This window comes from Synchytrium microbalum (genome assembly GCF_006535985.1).
Source record: "Synchytrium microbalum strain JEL517 chromosome Unknown SmJEL517_scf0026, whole genome shotgun sequence".
Taxonomy (NCBI): domain Eukaryota; kingdom Fungi; phylum Chytridiomycota; class Chytridiomycetes; order Synchytriales; family Synchytriaceae; genus Synchytrium; species Synchytrium microbalum.
Window position 1 is genome coordinate 29644 of NW_022158375.1, and position 23052 is coordinate 52695.

Below are 23052 nucleotides of genomic sequence, written 5' to 3' on the forward strand. Positions count from 1 at the left end.
AAAACTCTATCTTTTCTTGATGGATAATACCCATCACAAGTCCGACTACTCACACTGCACATGCCACACCCTTTTTACACACTAATCCCCCTATCACTGAACATTCTCCGTATCGCCAGCACCGACAACCAGCTCCAAAAAATCAGCGCTGCAGATTTACAAACAGCCCAATACTGTACCCTGTCATTCAACGAGTCGGCAATATATCGATGTCTGTGCAAGCGCAGGCCATAATAGTCGACGAGCTTGGTGACTGTGTATAGTTTGTCGCTGAGTATTATTATTCCTGCTTCGAGTGCCGAGGGAGGGCCTGTTGCGGTGGTGTTGGAGGGGCCGAATGTGTTGAGGGATGGGTGTGGGTTTGAGGATGTGTATAGGTGATCCTCTGGGGGTGTTACACCTGTGGTAGTGGTGCGTGTGGGAGTAGGATGCGTTGAGATAAAACTTGATGCAAGATTGTACTGGTGTTCTTTATACCTGGTGGTATTTTCAGCACAATGTTGAAATTTATGTCGCGGTATGAGGATTCGCCGACCGAGTTGTCTAAAATGTAGAAATGTAGAGCAAGATATTGAATTTTGGGTCGATTTAGATTTGCCGAATAATGACAGCAGCCTGAGTGAGGGAGCGAGGGGACATACCGAAACAGAAAGCGTGTTCACCTGCCTCCTTAACTTCAAAACTGTATGTAGCCTATATACAGGGACGAGAACGTGGTGAGATACCATTTGGTGTAAAAGTGTTGTCAAGGCCGTTTTTGCTAGCTTACGTCTTCTAGCCGACCTTCATCATATATGACTTGATTACTTGGTGGTGGTCCTGTTATTGTAGCCTTGATTAGAAAGTCTTCGCCAGAAGCGACCTCGTATCTAGTTGTGATGAAATGATGATCAAAATTAGATGTGGTTTGGTGATGGGGTTTCAGAAACACAGTAATTGGCACGAGATCCAAGATTCGTAAATGGAGATTGGATCTTGATAATAATCTCGGGCGATGAGGGTGTTTCCCAAAGGTCCAAGTCTCTAATGCTCGATTTCATGATGCTCACAGGAAGGTGACTTGAACTCCAATAGTGATATTCTCGTAAAAGCATTCGCCAGATGCGCCAGGAGCCACTAAATATTTTGCAAGGTTAACATGTATAAAGTGACGTCGCGAAAGTGAAGACTGCAAAATATTCCAAGATACAATTGTCTTACTGGAAATCGAGAATGGGTGCATTAAATCATCGGAGCTGACTATAGATATGAGTATGCACAGTATCAGTCCTGTCAGGTGGTTGGCAGCCATTCTGTTTGTATTAATTGACATTTTTAAAAGTAGGTATTTCAACGCGATGGTAGTTCGAAACACGTCCTGGGAGTCGAGGAACATATTCACATACTCAGTTTAAAAGGATTTGTTGGTTTACGACGCGTCACGCGTCCGTACTGCCCAAAGAACGTGTATCAACCATTTAATCAACAATCACACTTGTTGTAGCAAACCGACTTATCATCCAACTGTAGAGCTTAGAACACCGTTACAAGAGCCTGAGATCAAGTACATTCTGAGACCATCTCTTTGTTGGATAGGAATTCTCTCACTGGTGAAAAAACACTTTGAGGCAAGTTTCGGAGATTGGCAATTTGTGGCGAGAAGAAGGTTGCTGAATTTCATCATTTCGACGGGGCTCAACTCGCTCTCGCTTGAAATTCCAACTTTAAGTGCCAAAGACCCCATCCCTAGTCTCATTAGCTTGTTTCGATCATCATAGAGCGTCTGAAACTAATTCGGGATCTTGCCGTCCATCGTGCTAGCTTGCAAGTGTTGCAGGTGAGGCACTTTTCTGTACTTTTCATATCTTGGCACCCAATTCAATCATTTCTGAATTCATTCTGGTCTAGATCTATCCTGGAACAAAGTCCAATGGTGGATCAACAACTTCCACCACCTCCTCCACCTCCTCAGCCAAAGCCATCCAACCTCAACACAAAACCATTGCCGAATAATCCGAATAAATCTGCTCCTTCTTCTCCTCCCGCACTAAATGCTCCTTTTCTTGTAAAGGGCAACTCGAAAGACGATACCATCTTTGAATTTAAGGACTCGAAACAAGAAACTGGTTCAATTGGTCTGCCATTTGTTGTTGGCAGATACTTGGTGAGCATAGTACTATGCTGTGTCTGTTGAAACTGTCTGCTCTCCGAAACTTACGCATTTTTACACAGGGAAGCCCACAACTACGGTCATTCCCAGCTGAACGACTGTATTTGATACTGGGTCGCTTACGATGCCTGAATTATACCATCAGCAAATACAACCATGGACTGCAGTCTCCATCGTCATCATTTACGCAATATTGGAAACGACGAGCATTAGACCAAATGTCTGGTTTTGGATTTCAAATATCGGATTCGACAAAGCCGATACTCGTTAATGGCCTGGTACAATATCTTGTTGCTTTTCAGATTCGTCACTACGTTTGTTGGTGCTTATATCCAATTTTTCTTTCAGAACGAACTTATTCTGAAAATAGAAGACATATATAGTGATGAGATACATGCTGCTCGTGAACTCATCGATACGGGTTCAATCGCATTTGATGGACTAGCAGAGCTGTACAGACCGGATGTTCCTGTTAAGGGAGTTACAAGTTTGGGAGGAACTATGGCATTGTTTATGGTAACAGAGTCGTATTATGAAGAACGACGTTCATTGATGGGTAAAGAGAAGAGTTTTCACTGGGAAATGGAGTTTGTGATTACGCTTGGTGGGCATTTCTCGCCAGTGAGGTACATTTTTTGGTCGTCCTTAGAGAAACGTATTTCCAAAGTTCCATACTTTTGCTTTTAGGTTTACAGAGGTGCTAAGTGGATGGACTGGTGTCCGTGCTAGACCATTATCTGAATTGACATATACATCCACATCGCAAGACTTGGATACATTCAAACAGAGAGGTCAACGTTATGTGGCAATTGCTGAAGGAGGTCCTCAATTCCTGTCTTATGCTCCACATACATTCTTCATCCATACATCTGGCTTGTCTACGAGTGGATCAATGATGTCTCGATCTGGAAGCAACTTATTACCCAAAGGAGGTCGTATTATGATTGATCCGTCTAGGGGTGCTTCATTAGGACACCATGCTTCTCAAGGTGCAGATGAGCCTACGCTTGCAATGATTCAAGCTGCAGGACGATATAAACGGTTGAAACATAGTCAGGCTGGTGGTAGCAGTACTGCTGGCAATTCTCAAGAATCAATGGTTCTTTGGGACACGGTGCCTGAAGAATTAGTCATGTATTGTTTCCCATCGATTGTGGGATTCAGTTTCTCGGCAAAAGCATGGGGTCATGTATTGGTGTCTGGACTGGAGGATATTAAATTTAGTGATAAGGCATTTGATCAGTTGGTGCTTGCTGAGGAACGTAAACAGCTGATACGAGCGCTGGTAACATTCGGCGGTGATGATGATACGGAGGATATTATTGGAGGCAAACGTGGTGGTATGTGTTTTCAATCTTGCTACTGCGCGTCAAATTCAGATGCATAGAAAAAGCATTAACGTCAATACATTGTAGGCAGTGTATTCCTGCTTCACGGCCCACCTGGGTGAGATCTGGTTATGTCGCGTTATGAGAAAGCAGCAGTCACCAGTGATGCCAAGAAGTCACTGACATCATTATATAATAATAGGGTGGGCAAAACGCTCACTGCTGAGGCTATCTCCGAAGTGCTGCATCGGCCATTATACTATGTCACTATGGGTGAGCTAGGGTTAACGCCTGATGAGATGGAGAAGAGGCTGAGTGACGTGTTGGATTTATGTGCTGGTTGGAATGCGATCGCAATACTCGACGAAGGTGATATATTAGATGTCTATATGTCGATCATTGTAAAGCTTTTTTCAAACGGTTCTTTTTGTTGTAGCCGATGTATTCCTAGAGCAACGAGCTACCGCCGACATTGTACGAAATGCAATGGTGTGTGTCATGTTACGACTATTGGAGTATCATCCAGGAATCCTTTTCTTGACAACAAACAGGGTGCAGAGATTTGATCCTGCTTTTGAGAGTCGAGTTACGGTGGCTCTTAGATATGAGTCTCTGAATTCATCAGGTATACGATTCACGCAAAGAGCTGCGTATGATACGTCGCATTCCACCTGATATCATGGTTTTTTGTACCTTAGCACGAACACAAATATGGAAGAATCTCATGGCAAAAGTCAGCATTCCTGTGTCAACCGAAGTCGTATATGAAGAATTGGGTAAACATGCTCTGAATGGAAGGCAGATAAAGAATGCTGTCAGGCTTGCAGTGGCTCTTTCGAGGGAGAAGAAGAGCGAGGTGACGCAGAGTATTCTCCAGACTACATTGGCTATAACCAATCTAGGTCGTGAAGAGATGCAGGCTGATGACTCTTGGAAGGAGTGAGGTTTGGGGAATCGGTTTCAAAGCATATAAAGGTTTTGTACATCTCTTGATCTGAATGCAATGGCTCATTAAATTTATCTTGTGGATATGCCTCTGCTCTAGTCTCACTAGAGAGAGACTATATTCTCATAACTGAGTTTGCTCTCAAGCTTCTGATCTGGCGTTGCAAGCAGCTGTACAGGTTTTGTAAGTTACTTGCATTATAGTTCTTGGAATTTTAAGCCTCAATCGCCAGCCATTCTTGTATTGGTTGCCTTTGATCTGAACATTATAATGACATTGTTGCCAGTTTAACGCTATGAGATGAAACACACTCAATATAATGAGAACCAAGCTGTAATTCAAAAGACACTTTGATATTGGCATGAAGAATTTATCTACGACTTTACAACGCGTCTGTATCGCAAGAAAAGTTCAACAAGCACAAGAACCACTGGAAAATAGACGATTATATACTAGACAATATTCTAAGAGCAATGACCCGTCTACTGTCTGCCTTCCCGCAGTACGTTGGATGTGATGTACGCGGTTTTATGTGATGCAATATATTTTCAGGGTCCAATTTGTTAGGCAGTGCATGATCTCTCACTCCCTCACCTTTTTCTCTTCACAACAACCTGTTTTCACCTTCATAATCAAAGGAACGATAACAGTGACCTTATAAAATCCTTCACTCAACTACTACTATCTACTATCAATCTATACATCCATCATGAGAGGTATTGTACCGTCGTTTCCCTCTGAAATATTCAAAAAACAAACATGTTGTTTTCGTAAATACATAACAAGCGCGTTTCATATATATCTAACCATGTAATGTACCTACGTAGAGTGTATTTCAATCCACGTTGGTCAAGCCGGTGTCCAAATTGGTAACGCCTGTTGGGAACTCTACTGTCTTGGTATGTAGTCATTAAATGACATTTTGTGTGTTTGCATGAATGAGGGTGTTTTTGGTGAATGGAGACGTGGAACGGTGGAGATTAATGTTTAATCAATATTGGCAATACTGTTACATGGTATTGCCATCCTCTAAAAGTCCCCGAGTGGGTTGGATCAGTCGTCGTTTCATGCAACAACCACATGTTGTTTTTGCATAAATGACACGATGCGCAGTTTTATAAGAAGGAGATGATGCATATACAGTTACAACACATACAATTATATTCGTCATTAAAGTAACACTCCTTCCCCTTCCCACAACCAGAACACGGCATCCAACCTGATGGTCAAATGCCCTCTGACAAGACTATTGGTGGTGGTGACGACTCTTTCAACACCTTCTTCTCGGAGACTGGTGCTGGCAAGCACGTACCACGTACCGTATTCGTCGACTTGGAGCCCACCGTCGTTGACGAAGTCCGTACTGGTACCTACCGTCAATTGTTCCACCCTGAACAATTGATTACTGGAAAGGAAGACGCTGCCAACAACTATGCTCGTGGTCACTACACTATCGGAAAGGAAATCGTCGACTTGGTATTGGACAGAATCCGTAAATTGGCTGACAACTGTACTGGTCTCCAAGGTATGTGGTTGCAATACATGATTTTTTTGTTGGTTGCGCATGTCGAGGATGAAGGTTATCTTGATATGGGATGTTCATCACTACGAGCAATCGCACCATTTCCAGCCTCCTGGTCATTCGCTTTCCCCTACCTCGCTTTTTTGCCCTCTTACTCACACCTTCACAATTCATCGATTAGGTTTCTTGGTCTTCCACTCCTTCGGTGGTGGTACTGGATCTGGATTCGGTGCTCTCTTGTTGGAACGTTTGTCTGTCGACTACGGCAAGAAGTCTAAATTGGAATTCTCGGTATACCCAGCTCCCCAAGTATCCACCGCTGTAGTAGAACCATACAACTCCATCTTGACCACCCACACCACCTTGGAACACTCTGACTGTGCCTTCATGGTTGATAACGAAGCCATCTACGATATCTGCCGTCGTAACTTGGACATTGAACGTCCAACATACACCAACCTCAACCGTCTCATCGCTCAAGTAGTATCTTCCATCACTGCCTCTCTCCGATTCGATGGTTCCTTGAACGTAGATTTGACTGAATTCCAAACCAACTTGGTACCATACCCCCGTATTCACTTCCCATTGGTCACCTATGCTCCAGTAATCTCGGCCGAGAAGGCCTACCACGAGCAATTGACTGTAGCTGAAATCACCTATTCTTGCTTCGAACCAGCAAACCAGATGGTTAAATGTGACCCCCGTCACGGTAAATACATGGCTTGTTGTCTCTTGTACCGTGGTGACGTTGTACCCAAGGATGTCAACGCTGCCATTGCTACCATCAAGACTAAGCGAACCATCCAATTCGTTGACTGGTGTCCAACTGGTTTCAAGGGTAAGCAAAATATGCATATTAATAAAGGCGGATAGACTCTTTCTGACTCCTTTCTTTTTTTCCCGTAGTCGGTATCAACTACCAACCTCCTACCGTTGTACCTGGAGGTGACCTGGCCAAGGTCCAACGTGCTGTCTGCATGTTGAGCAACACCACTGCCATCGCTGAAGCTTGGGCTCGTCTTGACCACAAGTTCGATTTGATGTACGCCAAACGTGCCTTCGTGCACTGGTACGTCGGAGAAGGTATGTATCGAAGCCAAGTTGCTCTTGAGTTTACGTCGAATGGGTGTTGTTATCGATGCTCTAGTCGTTAACTTTTTTGTCTTTGCTTGAATAGGTATGGAAGAAGGTGAATTCTCTGAAGCCCGTGAGGATTTGGCTGCCTTGGAGAAGGATTACGAAGAGGTTGGAACCGATTCTGTAGAAGGCGAGGAAGAAGGCGAAGAAGGTAAATTGGGCTGATGTTCAAATGTTGCCTTTTTCGCATTTTGCTAACACTCTTCCATTCTTGTAATAGAATATTAAGCGATTTAACATATTTCAATTCTACATAAAAACGCATCCTCTTGTTATATTGTGTAGATTTGGTAAATAACACAACTCTTTATATATCGCTGAAATCAACTTGTTTCGGAGCGAGAATGAGCAGCATTCGCAACCTACGTTCGAGAACCGTTGGCAAATTTCGTTAGGCCCTCTATTTATTCAACTAAATAATCTATAAACATCGATTGCACAAACATTATTGATTGCAGAAAAAGTCAAGAAAAAAATGGAAGTTTTTAATGTCGTTCAAACCGAAGCAAAAAAAGACACCAGATCCCGAAGAATGAGCGTAGTCTTCTTCCTCTTCTATCTCTTCTCCAATGACCAAACACCAAACACTTGCCCAAAGGCGCATACGCAACAAGAGCAATCGCCAATTCCCTCGCAGTACGACGATCGTTCATATCCCTCAAAATTGGATTCCCAAGGTCAGTATTCAAGCTGTATAGCAAGAACATTTGGTGCACTTCACGTGCTCGACGGAGTTTGGCTGGAGAGAAACCACTCAGGTCCAGGCATTTCTACTTTTCCTTCAGTGACATGACTGCTTTCATTAATCGGGCTTTGGCGTCTCCAAGACGTTTGGTAATGCTGGCCCCCTGCAGATATGAGATTGTCCTTGAAGCAGGTTTTGTTTTTGATTTAGATGTAGCAATGTAGCTAGACTATATAGCAACAACAAACAACGAAAGAAAAAACTTATATTGGCACACAAGTTGCATTACCAAATCGATAATGGAGCCTCCCAACCGTTTCATTGAGGCTTTACATCTTTGGTGAATCTGAAACCCAACAGCTCACAAGATCGATAGCTCACAAGATCGATAATGCAGATACGATGGCCATAGTGGAGGACCCTGTCGAAAGTCGACAGAGTTTCTGCTTGAAATTAGCCCATTCAGAGAAGAGTTTCTGCCAAATCGGAATTATCACGATCGTGAGGAAAACGATGTGGTGGCGTTCATGACAAAGAAGCTAGCCGCGTATCGATTCTATGGTACGTACCATGACGACGCGCTCGGCGGTTGAATCTGCACTCTTTTCTCTTGTCGTAATTAGTTCAGCTCAATTTCATACTGCGCCGCAATTCGCCCCATACTTCGAACCGAGGCTTCAATCTGCATTTTTTGCGTCCCTGTCTGATACTCAAGATGATATCAATAGCACCATTTCACTAGTTCTCCGTATACGATGCTACCTAAGCAAACAAGTCTTTGTTCAATTTTGGCCAACAAACCTGCCCAAAAAACAACTCTGGTCCATAAAGTAACGCAAGCACATTTGATACGGGATCTTTCATTTTTCTGGGGAATCATTTCGATACTACGAATTTCAACAAGGCCGCTTTTGCTTGCTAGATTTATGGCTCTTTGTGTCCAAAATATTTGTCTCCAAAAAAACTCCCTAAAATGCAGCAAAATTTTAAGATACGTTTTGCTTAAAGTGCTCTCTCTGGCACACATACCCTACATGCACTTGTTTTGCGTTTTGCCTTTAATGCCACCACCGCATTGCTTGCCGTGAGTACATACTTCACACGTATGTGCATCTATTTGGCACCCCAGACATTGGCATTGATTCCAGCTGTGATTCCAGTTGTTGTGACCTGAATTGCCTGCTATACTACCACCGCCACAGGTAAATCCATGTGTACAGATCTTGAATTTGTCCTTTGCGATTTGACATTGACAGCCAGCGGAAGTGCATATTTCGTACGGAGAGCAGGTCACTGTTGTACCATGGTGGAGTTTGCATATGTGTTGTGTTGGGGATGGTTTGGGAGATGCTTTGGGAGATGCTTTTGGAGATGGTCTAAGAAGATAAAGACGTGGTAAGACAATACACTACTTCCAAGTTTTGCACATCGAAAGAACGGCCTGGACCTCGCGGTTCTACACCTACTTGTGTTGATATGATGGTGCTGGAGATGGATGGGGAGATGGCCTATTTTGTATAAAGTGATTAGTATTTGGACCAAGCCCACCATATTGTTGTTATTCAACCAAGAAAAACACCGGCCGTCCTGCTTACTTGTATGATGGTGCTGGAGATGGCTTGGAAGATGGCCTTTTGAAAAGGGTGATAGGTGTTGAAACAAAGGCTCAACTCCAAAACAATATCTCCTGCCGTGATACATACTTATGGATATGTGATGGCTTTGGAGATGGATTAGGAGATGGTCTTTGGAAGATAGCTTTGAGTTAAAATAGACAGAAACTCCACGAAGTGTTTACCAAACCAAAAAAATAAGCAGCTACCGTCTTACTCACTGTGGCGGAACAACACACTGATTATGCAAATGCCCATGAATCCCCACTGGTTCACATATAGTTCCATTCCGACAAATCTCGCACGTAAACATATTAATCTGGCATCCAAGACATACGCAATCGTTCCATCCTTGGCCGTTCGGTGCACAGCTCCAACCCGGTTTACATTCCTTGAATGTGTGAGTTCCAGATTGGCATATACAGTGATGAGCATGACAGATTTCGTGTGCAGGACAGGTAATCCATTTGTGGTGGGCGATTTCACACGTGTTTGCGGGAGTTGGACTAAAAAAAGACGCCAATGAGATCAGAGTAGTCGATAATGGCACTGGCAAGGTCTGAGAAAACTCACGAAGCAGTAGCCTTGTTAAAATGTCTTTGGACGAGGAAATGCTCTGGAGCTTCGTCAGGTATAAGAGGAATGGTCTAAAAGATTGGCAACCTGTTAGCATACTTGCAGCGGAAACTAGACCACTGGCAAAAGCCCGCTATCTACCAAACCTTGGTAGCACGTGCAAAACCCTCGCAAGAGGCTTTCACAAATCCGGAATCAGCAGTCAATTTGATCACAGCTTCACTATGGTCTTCGTCCTGGCACGAGCATTCCAGTATCCACTTATATGTTGGCCAGATAAGCGTGCGTGAGCATGTAGCCTTTGTAGTACAACACCAAGATAGCAAAATTAAAGTAACAATAGCACATAGAGACAAACAGATGTGATTAGAAAAAGAGATAAGAATATTCCGTATCGAAAATTGAATACCAAGAGAGAGCTTACCGAAAAGCTCTTGCCCAGCGATGCGCAGTGCTCTTGACAAGCATTGTCAATTGTCTTGCAGGATGGCGCGGTTTTACTCGTTCTCGTAGCTGCTGGAGAGGTATAGCATTGGGATGCATGTGAGTTTTGGAAACCTAGTACTAGCATGGCAACAATGCCAGCCTTCAATGGCATTCCTCTCAGCATCTCCACTCTGAGGTATGGTTTCTGTTATGATGTGAGAGGGAAAAAAATGGGAAGCTTGAGCGAGCATTGCCACTATTCAGGGTGTCCGGTTTGTCGGAAACGGGTGTGAAATAAACTAGGTGAGGACAAAGTGTTTTAAAAGATAATGGGGTGTCGGTGAGGAGCGTTCACAGGCAAAACTGTCATTCTCAGTAAAATGAGACAAGTAGGTGGAACGTACAGATCACCACGTTTTCAGTATCTCAACACTCTCACACAAAACTGCTTTAGAAGCTTTGGTTGTGATCTTCTTATCTTGTCTTGCAACCACCATAGTGAAAAGCTGCAACATCAAGCAGTGATCAACTTCAATTTGAAGTCATTTTCAGGCCAGATTCGAGTTCCATATATGAAAATAGAGTCAAATGTCATGTTGTGTGTCTTTGGAGTTTGGTAACTTGTAATGATCCAAAATTTGCAAATGAAAAGTAGATCTACCCATTGGTGATTGCAAACGAGCCCGATCGCTTAGTAGAAAAGGCAGCCAGGTGATGAAAGGTATCAGATGATTGTCATGTTCTGGCTCGTGTCCCCCAAACAACCTCTCCGTGTTGCTTAAAAGTGATGGTCAGAACCTCCTGTTATTTCCACGACAGTTTCCCACTGAGAGAGTAAGAGACCCCGTACAAGCGATAGTATTCACTGCTCAAGGTATCAGGTCTTGTCCAGTGGGAAACCTCTAGCTTCTTGACTGACTTCTTGCTTCTTGATGTTTTCGCACCAGCGAGATGTTTCTGACCAGAACAACACCAAGGACACATTATCACCTACGTCATCAGCGAAGACTTGGAACATGGATCGGTAAACGCGTCGCCTACATATATCTGGGCCGAATGAACAAAGAAATGTTTGTAAATGGGCTATTAGAACTAAAGAATGTACTTTGAAATGGACTGTTGCGTACTTTTACCATTGTTGTCAACAGCAACTCCGAATTGCAACGCCTCCACCACATAAAAAGATGGACAAATACAGAAGCACCAGCTTCAACATGATGAACCCACAAAATCCTTCTGGGCAACACAACCGTTTATTTGACTTAAAAAGCGTGATGATGCCTCCTGCTCAAACATTCACCAAACTCATAAGCTCTGGAGTGTATCGATCACCATTTGGAGGAAGCCGTTTCAAAATATCTCGGATTTTAGCATCGTCTTCTTTGGTAAAGTTGATGCTCACGGCAGATAAATTTTCAACCAAACGAGACTCTTTTGTTGTGCCAGGGATTGGAATGACTAGCGGGTCTTGGAAGAGACACCATGCTAGACATAGTTGGGCTGGAGTGACGCTAAAGTATGAGTGGAAATAGGATATTTGAGTCTCTTGCGTGCATGTTGATTGAAATCGACAAAAAGAGCTATAACAAATCGGACAATAAAATTCATTCATAGAGCAATGTCTCTTTCACCAGCAGGTGAAACTTAGATCAGGAAATCAACACATCTCCGTAACGATTTGAGCAAATTTTTCGTACTGCTTGCGCAACAACAAGACGTACCCTTTGACTTTGGCGATTTCCGAAAAGGCATCAACAATCTTCAAATTTTCAATGAAATTGCTGCCTTTGAAGCGTGGCCATGTCAATCGTACAGCGTCCATGTCTTCGGGTTTCTTGATTGCACCAGTCAAGAATCCTCGTCCTATAGAGAAAGATTGATTTTTTGATATAAGTAACGGCGAAAAGCAGATACCGAATGTTTAAGGATGAAATATACTCTTCTTTCCCTTCCAAACACTTTACCCAAAGGTGAATATGCAACAACAGCAATTCCCAATTCACGAGCCGTAGCCAATCGTTCATTCTCTTCAATATTCAATTCCCAAGGAGAGTATTCAACTTGGATGGCAGTTATCGGATGCACTTTGTGTGCACGGCGGAGTGTAGCTGCCGAGCATTCAGAGAGACCCAAGTATTTGACTTTGCCTTCGGCAACGAGTTGTTTCATTGCTCCGACTGTTTCTTCGATAGGGACTTTTGGGTCTACACGGTGTTGATAATACTAGAGCAGAAAGGGTTGGGATATTGAGCTTTTAGTACTAGTGCGTAAGTCAACGTAAAGAAAACTGTATTACCAAATCGATAGAAGAAACTCCCAAACGTTTTAATGACGCTTCACAAGCTTGACGGACATAGGCAGCATCACCTCGAAGGCTGAATACGCCATTGTTGTTTGCGAGTGCGAATTTCGTGCAGAGAAAGACTTCATCTAGGTGATGTGATGAAAGGCTTTAGTTGAGGTCGTTGGTTGCAAAGCCCTGAAGCGTTATTCGAGGAAATCAAGGAAGACACTTGCTTCGACGAGTGGCCAATACTTTCTACAAGATTGTGCAACGTAGTGTGAGTTGACAGCTTTAACCATAAAGGAAGCTCAGGAGAATATTGATTGACAAACAGCCTTGGCATACCGATAGTGTGTTTTCATTGTGGCCAGATCCATAAATATCGGCAGTATCCCAAAACGTACATCCCAGATCGATAGCACGGTTTAAAAGTTTGATGGCGTCTTCTTCACTTGGAATGGCCCCATGACCAGGAGCAAGTCCCATTGCCTAAATATGACAGATAGCGTGAATTTGACTGCAGCACGGTTGCATCTCTCGAAACAGTATAGATGATTTGCTAAACATTTGAAACATGTAGAGAATTGCAGTCTTTGATAGTTAAAGAAGATGCAATTTGGTACATAAATAGGCATTCATTGAAGGCAGCCCAGATGCACATGTACATGAACCAACATCAAATGGCAAAATGATGATCTTCGTGTATGATAACTTACACCAAAACCAATAGCAGAGACCATGGGGCCGTCCTTTCCTAACTGACGCCGAGGGAATGGCTTCGGAATAGACATGTTTCTGGATCTATGCATGGATCAAATGACGAACTTTAGTACAATGTTGGTGAAAGTTGGTAACAGATGATCACGAAGCTTACAAGATATAGATTGATGGATTATAGTTTAGCTTGGCGTTATGCGTTATGTCAAAAGTGGCAGTTGAATCTGTTCAGTCACAGAAGAGGGTCTGCTCCAGTAAATACATCCTGCTTCCCTGATCGATCCGAACGAGTAGGATGTGATGAAGAAAGTCGGACCGTGTATTCCATTCATTATCACATCATGACGCGTATCGACCTATCTTTCGACTTTCGACGATATGTTTGTCGCCTGAGCTGAAATAATGTTGCAGTCCGGATGCTCTATTTTGTGGTTGATGTCATTGCTAGGATCCAATTGATCTTTTATATTATACGTTCTCGTTACCGACTGATCTCGCTCGTCAAATTTTCTTCGGAGTTGAAAGTCGTCATTTCTGGTTGGTCCCCTTTTGTAGCGTAAACTTTGAAAAAATTATAGGTTTTCCACGATCAGCTAGATCTCCCTTATACCATTATACGATCGGTCTCTCGGAAGGATTATCTACTACTATAATCTACTTCTCCATACATAATTTTGCTACTCTGATACCCTCATGTCCTCTTCCGGACTGTCCCTGTCCCCAAACGACAATTCTCATCAACATTCACCACCACGACTTTCAATTGAGAGCCTACGAAATGTCCTACTAGAAACTGGTGCTGTCGCTGCTCTAAACCAAGTGTCCCCATCGCCCGATGCTGAACTGGATCTGAGTGTCGATGACATTGATCTCGGTGATTCAAAGGACGAGCATCACACACCTACTAATTCGTCCACAACCACCATCTTGAACGATGAAAAGAATCTAGCCCTGCATATACATGAACCTAACAGACGAGTAAGTCCTCATTACCGGATGTTGAGAAGGTTGGATCAACGACCAAAGGCTCTAAATTCTAACACATTCCCACAACAATGGTCGCTTAGACATCTGTCATCAGCATGTCCAAAATGTACAAGGAGTCACCATGGATGGGAGGTCGTGAAGGTAGTCACTGTCATCGTGTTGAGCCCTTGTTGGAGCAAGCAACTTTACAGTCACTCTTTTTGCCAAACTTTCCAAATCTAACCATTCCCTTCTCCAAACAATCCAATATACCAGGCCTGATTACCTTTGTCTGTGCTGCTGCCTCATTCATATCACCGCTAACTGCAAACATCTATTTCCCTGCACTGAACGACATTGCTACAGACTTGAACGTATCTGCCGCCACAGTCAATCTAACTGTCTCTGTATTCATGATCTTTCAAGCTACTGCCCCCTCTGTATGGGGGGCATACTCGGATCGTTATGGAAGGAGGACGATATACCTGTCGACGATGGCTGTTTATGTGGTTGCTTGTATTGCCTTGTCGCTCATTGATTCGTTCCCGTGGCTCATGGTGTTGAGGGTTGTGCAGGCTTGTGGATCTGCTTCTACTATTGCTGTTGGAGGTGAGTATATCAGGACGAGACATTCATAGTGTTTCATCTTCATCTTTTGATTGTTCTTTTTGAACGGGTTTGATGATCTTTAATTTAACATGTGGTTTTGATAGCTGGTACGATAGCTGATATATCCACGACGGCGAATCGAGGATCAAGAATGGGCTACTTTGGTGTAAGGGTGTTGCACTTTTGCTTCTTTAAACTTGGAGATTTCTGATATTCATGTCACACTTTGGATTATTTAGATGGGAATGCTGCTCGGTCCGGTCATTGGTCCAACGATTGGTCAGTAATGGCTATATGCAATTGATTGTGTTACGCGTGTTGAGTTTTTTCGCTCCATTTCTAGGTGGTGTAATCAGTCAATTCGCTGGCTGGCATAAAATATTCACCATGCTCGCCGTTCTGACAGTGTAAGAGACTTGTTTGAAGACTTGGCACATGACTCTCGTCTCATCGAGTTACCAAAGGTTTAACTCGGTTTATACCAATCTAGTGTGCTCATGATCTTGATATTCTTTTTTCTTCCTGAAACATTGCGCTCCATTGTCGGGAACGGCAAACAAGGAGTTGGATACTCCTTGATCGATATCCTCTTAAACAAGATTCGCAAAGCACCACCGCTACCCAAGGAACAGCTTTTTAAACCGGAAAACAAGCCGAAAAAGATGGTCAATCCATTGGCTCCTGCTCTTTTAATTTTGGATATTGAAGTGTTTTGTATCTTGTTTCACTCGAGTATGATCTTCTCGGTACGATTGGAGTTTCTTTCTGTTGGGGGTTAAGACGCAAAAAAATGCGTAATCGCTGATTGTTTATTCATGCAAGATTTCCTCCTCACGCTCTTCAAACACATAGGCATTCTATGCTGTAATCACTCCAATGAGTGAGCTGTATACCACCATTTACGGACTCACAACGTTCCAATCTGGATTGTGCTATATTGCAAACGGTATGGCTTCTCAGCAAGTCCCGTTGAGTACAGCGAAAACAGATACTGACGCTTTACGACCATTTAGGTCTTGGAAACGTTCTCGGCAGTGGACTAAATGGCCAGCTACTAGATTACAACCACAAGAGGACAAAAGCAAGCTTGAAAGAAGGAGAACCATTCCCCATTGAAAAATCAAGGCTTCAAACGGCTATATACCCCATGCTGCTTTTTGTGGCTTCCATCACGGCGTATGGCTGGATGCTGGAGTACGCTGCACCGTTGCCTGCTGTTTTGGCTCTTCAGTTTCTGAGTGAGTATGCTGATATTTATCTTTCAAGTCGAAGAAAGTTTCAGTGGTTTGGCTGAAGCTGAAAATCCCCAATCTCGTTCTAATCGTATTCTTTGCCAATAGTTGGATTGAGCACTAGTGGAAGCTTCAACTCTTACAACACGTTATTGGTTGATATACATCCTGGAAGATCTGCATCTGCGATAGCATCTAATAACTTGTTTAGATGTATCTGGTGTGTCCTTGTCTGTCGTTTTTTGAGCATTTGTCCACATTACTTAACTAACACACTCTCCTTTCTTACTACAGCGGTGCTATAGCGACAGCAGTAATATACCCCTGCATACGAGCAATAGGAAACGGATGGACAATGACGATTTTCGCATTGATTGTTTTGTCGTCGTCGGGATTGATTGCGCTAGTGTATGTAAAAGGAGCTGGATGGAGGCAAAAGAGATGGAAGAGGGAGTTGTTGCAGAAGGAAGCAGAGATGCAGAAGGCTGCTTTGGATGACAAGGAGTGAGGTTGAAGGCGGGTTTGTAGTGGGTATATAGAATTCAAAGAGGGAGCAAACACATAGGACATATGTACATAACAGATCTCATGCAAGTACTTTGTGCCTTTGTTGAGATTACTTTCGTATTCTGTGAATGTAGGCAAGCGTTGAAGTCTTTGGGATGGTTCAAGTGCTCGTCGCGTTTTGCTAGACGTGGCTTGCATAGTCCGGTGAATGATTAGAAGTCAATTATATGTCAGAAGTCATATATTTTTATAACAACATACTGCCAAATATTGCTGCGGAGTGCTGTAATTCAAATGTTCTGCTTAATTCACGTGAACTTTAAAAAGCGCAAGAAAACGAGCATCACCATACTGTGATCATATCTAAGTGTAAGTTACTCTAATCGTTGTGCTGAGCAAGAGACGGCTGTCTTGTCTTCCTCTCGCTACAAAGATATTGTCCTCCGATTTGTTGATCTGACTCTGACGTTAACTTTTACACTTCCTGTAGAAGACGCTTGTTTGATAATATCAAGTCGTAGCCCTATGTGCTAAATCACTGGGTGAATTAAGTGTAACGTGATGCCGACGTACGTGTGGAGTGTAAGTAACTAACTTTGCCTGTGTTTTCACTGATCGTCAAAGAGCGAAACTAACCTTTAACTTTGTCTCATAGGAAGAATAAGACTCTTCGCTGAAACACGCTGTATAAATCTACTATGTTGCTGTTGGTGCTGGTCGGTCGCGATCTCATATAATCTATTGTTGTCATGTTTGACTTCAAAGCACATGCCGTATAAACATCATGTACAGTAGAAACTAGAGGATAAGCCCCTTCCATTTTTGAACCCTTGAACTAGTTGATCATCATTGCGTCTTTCCTACATCACGAACTCTTACATTTCAATGTGAACACTACAAAGATGAATTATGGAGCTCAGTTCCAGCTCCCGTCTTTAGCCTACGAGGAGGAGCTACAGCAGCAGGAACAGCAGCCAAAGAAGAGGAAACGCTCCCTGTTCGTACCGACCAGCACGAGCAGCTCTCAAATAAAGAAACAGGAAGAAGATGTCGACGATCAAGTCAAGGAATCAGGAGACTCGAACGATTCATGTCCCATATGTTTGGGTGATTATGAGGACAAGACGTTGCTAGAAAACTGCTTTCGTGAGTCTTGTTGTCTGTCGAGCTTTGTTGATCATCAATGTTATCAAATGTTGGACAGGTGAACTTACAAAACTTCAACGATTATTTATATCATAGACGCATTCTGTTTCGCATGTATCGGACGCTGGGCACTCACGTCACTACGATGTCCGCTCTGCAAGTCAGCTTTCGATGTGGCAGTCCACAAAATCAAATCTATTGATCAATTCACGAGATTTGATTTCCGAAAGGCTAAAGAGAATGGGGATATCAGGATTGTGGAGTCATCTAGAAGGTACTTATAGCTGTGGTTTGGACGCTTGCGTTGGGTTTTTCATAAGTTGTGGAACAAATAATGACTAACACGGAATCCTTGTATGTAGTCAACCATGGAACTCTCAGTACGCCTTTCCCTGAATGTTCCCTTTTGTTCTTACATATGAAACTCATGGACAACCGTCCATTTCTCAAACAACAGTCTCAGACGTGACAGAATGCCAAGACGAGAACAGCGTTGGGGTCAACGCCAGACTCACCAAATAGATATCGCAAATGAAGCAGCAATGGAACGTCGTCGGGAGGTCTATAGATACAAACTTCGAGCTAGACATGTGCGAACTTCGGCACATTCCAAGTACAAAGAGCTTAGTGAGTTATGCAGTTTGTTGCGAAACAACGATGACTTTCACGTACAGGTCCCTTAGCTTCTTTTCTTTTCTCATTTTCGCTTTACTAGGTCCAGAATTATTTGCTGGTAAACCAGACCGCTTACAACGTCTAGTACCATGGATTCGTCGAGAACTTCGTGTGCTTTTACGAGACGATAATGTGGAAATGGTTAAAGATTATGTGCTGGCTGTGATGCAAAAGTAAGAGAAGTCATGTCTCGTTTTTTCCGCCGCTGTACGGTTTTTTTGCAAGCGATGCATTGATCTGTTGCAAAACACCTTCAAAATCTCTAATTACATTTTCCATATCCAGATTCGATCTACAATCAGACATGGCAATAGCCCTCCTAGCCGACTTTGTTTTTGAGGATGCCGAACTCTTTGTCCACGAACTGGTGGCCTTTGCATCTTCGCCATTCGATATTGAGGCATATGATGCTACTGTTCAGTATCCTTCCATAGTAAGCGAAAATCATTACCATCGTTGACTCTTGGTATTCTCAGACTGATTGTCCTCGGGTTTTTCTTGTCTCAGCCCGGCTCGAGAAACGAACATCCCGACAATAGCAGAGACCACACACGCCAAAACTCGATAACACGATCCGAATCTCGTTCCAGGTCTCCATCACGATCACGCTCACGGTCTCCTATCCATCCAAGCCGAAAAAGTGATGATCGTGTTGAACATAAAAGTGGTAATCGTCACGTTTCGAGCAGGCATCATGATAAGAGTCGAGGCAAGAAACGAAGGAGTGAGACCTCTGATAAGAAGAGAAAAAGGCTTGGTGATTATAAAGGTCGTATGCGACGAGATGAAGGACGTAAACATCCTCATGAATATAATGGTCATAGTAATGAGAACGGGAGTGAAAGGCCTGGACGTCATGAGGAAGACGAAGAGCATCGAGATGTGGCAGAGTCGATTTCAAGCCCCAAAGTCGAAGCATTGTTTAATACGAGTGATGTAAACAAGGCAGCATCACCGCCAATGACTACCTCAAACCATACTTTAGTCAACGAGCCAAGTACAGCACAAGCACAACCATCCATAACAGAAATCCTCACCGACAAATCACAATCCATAAACGCCAAACTCTCACAACGGCTACAAGAACTCAAATTCTCGCTCCCAGACCACGAGACAATCACATCACCAATCAACGAGGAGCCCAAACTAAACAGTCTCGAAGAGCTTATTCGTGCCAAACTAGCTCAAGAACGAGAGGTGTATATAGCACAGCTGCAGCCTGCAAAGAGTATTGTTGGGCTGGCTGCTACGAAGGGGCTTAGTATCAAGGGGAAGGGTTTGGTGATGCAGGACGAGGCATTGAGTCGAGGTGGTGTGGCTGATGCTAATGGGGGTGTAAAGACGACAATGTCCAATACGAATGGGTTGAGTATAACGACTCTTCCCAGACAACAAATCGACAACATGGAGCAGACACCGACAAGTAGTGGTGGAATCCAGAATGCTGAAACGCCAGTAGCGTTGACTCCTGCTCAGAAATTGCTAGACAAGCTACAGTCTGAGTTGAGGGCAAATCTCATGCGAGCGAAAAGGTCTTGACAAAACATATTTTTGTATCAAAAACATAAAGGCGTATACAAGTATATCAACCAAGACAAGGTGTTAAAAGTAATGTAATCTCTTTCCTAGTTTATATTGAGACCTTTACCTCCTTGCTACTCGCAAAGAATGTGGTGTTTGTTTGTACCTTTATACAAATTAAACCTCGCCTGTACTACCATACAAGCAGAAGAAAAGAAGAGTACAGAGCTTTTTCAAGACGATTCCTATTCTTTTCGTTTCTTTACTTTTCTGTATATACCATCACCCTCCTCCTCTAATGCTTTTCTTATGCAAGTCTAGCTCCAAGCAACATGGCAGACTCCCCACAGACCCTCCTCCCAGCTTCCTCATCATCAAATCCCAACAATTCAGCAAATGCATCAATAGATCCTTGAGTATCTTTTTCCAGTATCAATGATTTGAGTGCCTTCCCGACTACGGAATACATTATGGCGTCAAGTGAAGGAATCAAGATGATTTCCAAAGACTTGGATATGCTATTGCCACCATTATTATTACTAGTCTTATCGGGATTGACGACTGTTGGGTCTGAATCCGAGTCCTCGTCCATTGGATGGCCGTATAATATACCATTTGGACGGACGGCACATGCCAATGCTTTCAATATACGGCGAGAGTCCGTATATTCTGACCCGTCGTATGGAAGTAATAATGCAAGGAATCGTGTATGATGACTTTCTATTGTGTGAATGGTTTGTGGAGTTGTGGTGTGTAGGATTTTAAGGACGACATTTCCGAGGGCCCCTCGTCCTGACCCTCCGTGCTGTGGTTCTTCATACAAGTCGGAAGGACATCCATAGCTGCGATGCGTATAGGAGATATACCAAGGTGCGGATGCATTTTTGGGTGGCAGTAGTAATGATGCTAGGAAGGTGTTTCCAGTCAAATATATTATTTGAGCATCAAATTCAACTCGATATGAGGCGTGGGCTTCGAGAGATGACAAGTCGAATGACATTTGTTGACGACGAGCATCAATCCGCAAGTATTCTTCGGCGTATACACTTGGTTGTTCACCCACTGGCATGATGGTCCTCTTCCTACTAACGATGCTACCATTTAAAGACCCCTGTTTACGGAATCCTAGCGATGACATCTTCGATGGAAATGGCTGTTGTTGCTTTGGTTGGTGTTGTGCAGGTTGCTGTTGTGGTGATGAGGGATTGGAAGCGCTACTATTATTGAAACTATTATCTGTGTTCCTTAAAAGCTGAGAAGCGGCTTCTGCTGCTTTTATACGAGCTGCAATGGAGGGGTGTAGATCAGTAAAGTCGTCTTCTGATGGCGATTCCGATAACAGAGCTGAATTTGCTTTCACTGATTCAGCGCCTTCAACGTCGTCATTTGCAGCAAGTCCTTCACCACTCAATTTCTAGAAGACAGAAATATGAGAATGAGATTCATGAAGTGTTGTTTGTAGCATGATCATTGTTTTGCCAAGTTCTATTAACGGGATAGAAACGTCTTGAAGACGTACCGGAATATTGCTCCACCAATTCAATGATGGAACTAGAGGAATTTCGTCTGGCAAAGGAGATGGTGTTGGTGTTGCATCGGGAATGACAGGTTGGTCCAATAGGGGACGAAATGTTCGGACGGGTGGTGCTGTTGTCGAATTGTTATTATGTGCAGATGGTTGGTCTGTTATACCACCATTCATATTCTCCTTCGTCGGAAATGATGACATTTGTTGCTGCTGTCGTTGAGGTGGCGATGATGGTCGAGAGTCAAACATTCCGTCAGTATGATGAATCGGTGTATCCAACTATCGACAAGTAGAGTTGATAAACACAAAAAAATTCAGTATTTGTTGCATTCAGATGCTGCACTTGAACAATGATAAAAAGTCATCGTAACTTACAGACTCAACATGTCCCGATATGTAGTAAGGCGGCTGTGGTGATGATTGCATTCCTCCACTCATATATCCATTGGCATAGCCGTTTCCGTAGTCGCCATCATTACTCTCAGTGCTTTGAGTTGAAGGCCTTCTTTGAATAGAAGTGTCGAGCTGGTGGAAGGTTCGGAGACGTTGATTGAGTTAGACAGGTCGCAAAGCAAGAAAGAGAAGAACAGCACAAGCAAACACGAGGTGCTACTGCATATAGTCCCCAATGCGAACTTACTTGAACACCATTCTGGGCTGAAGGTGGTCGTGACGATGTAGCAACATCTGTACTTGACCTCTGTTGACTCGGAGGAATATACCTTCCAGAGTTAAACGTATCACCAAATCCAGGCATAGGTAGCCGAGTTGTATCCCACAACAAGAAGTTTGCTCTAGTCATCAATACCCGTACACGCCTGGTCTCTTCAGCGCCAGGGTCGGTAGAAGTGGTGTTTGTGACAATGATTTTGTGAGGGAGGCTTATGAATACGTATGTAAGGATGAGAGAGTCGAGTTCTGCGCTTGTTGGTGGGCGTGACCTGTCAGCTTTACCGAGTACTCCAAGGTGCGACACGAATTGGTAGAGGTTGATGTTTGAGTATTCGACATAGTAAATTGTAGCATTTTCGTCGTCCATATTATGTATGTATCTGTAGTATTAGTAGGAGGTTTGTGGGTGTTTGGCTCAAGTTGCAGTCTCCAGCAGCTAGCTTTGTGGATTAATGTCTTCTAATGAAGCGTGGTGAGTATATAGAGAAGGGAGGAGTGCACAATGTAGAATATCATGTACTGATATAGATGCATACTTGGAGAATGACTTGGTTAGAGGAATGGTCTCCCTAGAAAGAAAGCTATAAGCAATCGCGTCAGTCTTGAAAGAATTAGATGGCAATGCAAAGAGCGCAAGACAGTGGCTGACCTGATGATTTACGACGCGAGTGTACGCGACACGATGTCTCTCTCCTTTGTTACGAATGCATTCTTCTCCTTCTTTCTCGCTTCCTCACCCCAACTTTGGAAATTCATAGAATCCGACTTAGAAACAAAGTCAACCAAAGTTACATTAGAAAAGGACAAAGTCGT

The 23052-nt window shown here is 43.3% G+C and overlaps 4 protein-coding genes across 4 annotated transcripts; 2 read left to right on the plus strand and 2 right to left on the minus strand.

Annotated features, from left to right (window-relative positions):
- Nucleotides 1-74: 74 nt before the first annotated feature.
- Nucleotides 75-1291, minus strand: SmJEL517_g04113 (uncharacterized protein; the record flags this gene model as incomplete). The annotated part of the gene is made up of 6 exons (XM_031170041.1): nucleotides 75-400; nucleotides 478-543; nucleotides 642-693; nucleotides 770-869; nucleotides 1050-1116; nucleotides 1201-1291. The coding sequence occupies 6 exons, from the start codon at nucleotides 1289-1291 to the stop codon at nucleotides 75-77; spliced, it is 702 nt and encodes a 233-aa protein (XP_031023959.1).
- Nucleotides 1292-1909: 618 nt separating this feature from the next.
- Nucleotides 1910-4420, plus strand: SmJEL517_g04114 (uncharacterized protein; the record flags this gene model as incomplete). Its single annotated transcript, XM_031170042.1, has 8 exons — nucleotides 1910-2143; nucleotides 2212-2427; nucleotides 2498-2775; nucleotides 2837-3489; nucleotides 3565-3595; nucleotides 3680-3846; nucleotides 3914-4102; nucleotides 4176-4420. 8 exons carry the CDS (start codon nucleotides 1910-1912, stop codon nucleotides 4418-4420), a joined length of 2013 nt encoding a protein of 670 aa, XP_031023954.1.
- Nucleotides 4421-5528: 1108 nt separating this feature from the next.
- On the plus strand, nucleotides 5529-7310 carry SmJEL517_g04115 (uncharacterized protein; the record flags this gene model as incomplete). Its single annotated transcript, XM_031170043.1, has 6 exons — nucleotides 5529-5535; nucleotides 5628-5948; nucleotides 6127-6783; nucleotides 6852-7028; nucleotides 7123-7233; nucleotides 7303-7310. 6 exons carry the CDS (start codon nucleotides 5529-5531, stop codon nucleotides 7308-7310), a joined length of 1281 nt encoding a protein of 426 aa, XP_031023953.1.
- A 4360-nt stretch (nucleotides 7311-11670) lies between these two features.
- Nucleotides 11671-13457, minus strand: SmJEL517_g04116 (uncharacterized protein; the record flags this gene model as incomplete). Its single annotated transcript, XM_031170044.1, has 7 exons — nucleotides 11671-11893; nucleotides 12104-12245; nucleotides 12347-12605; nucleotides 12679-12812; nucleotides 12894-12921; nucleotides 13012-13155; nucleotides 13383-13457. 7 exons carry the CDS (start codon nucleotides 13455-13457, stop codon nucleotides 11671-11673), a joined length of 1005 nt encoding a protein of 334 aa, XP_031023956.1.
- Nucleotides 13458-23052: the final 9595 nt, after the last annotated feature.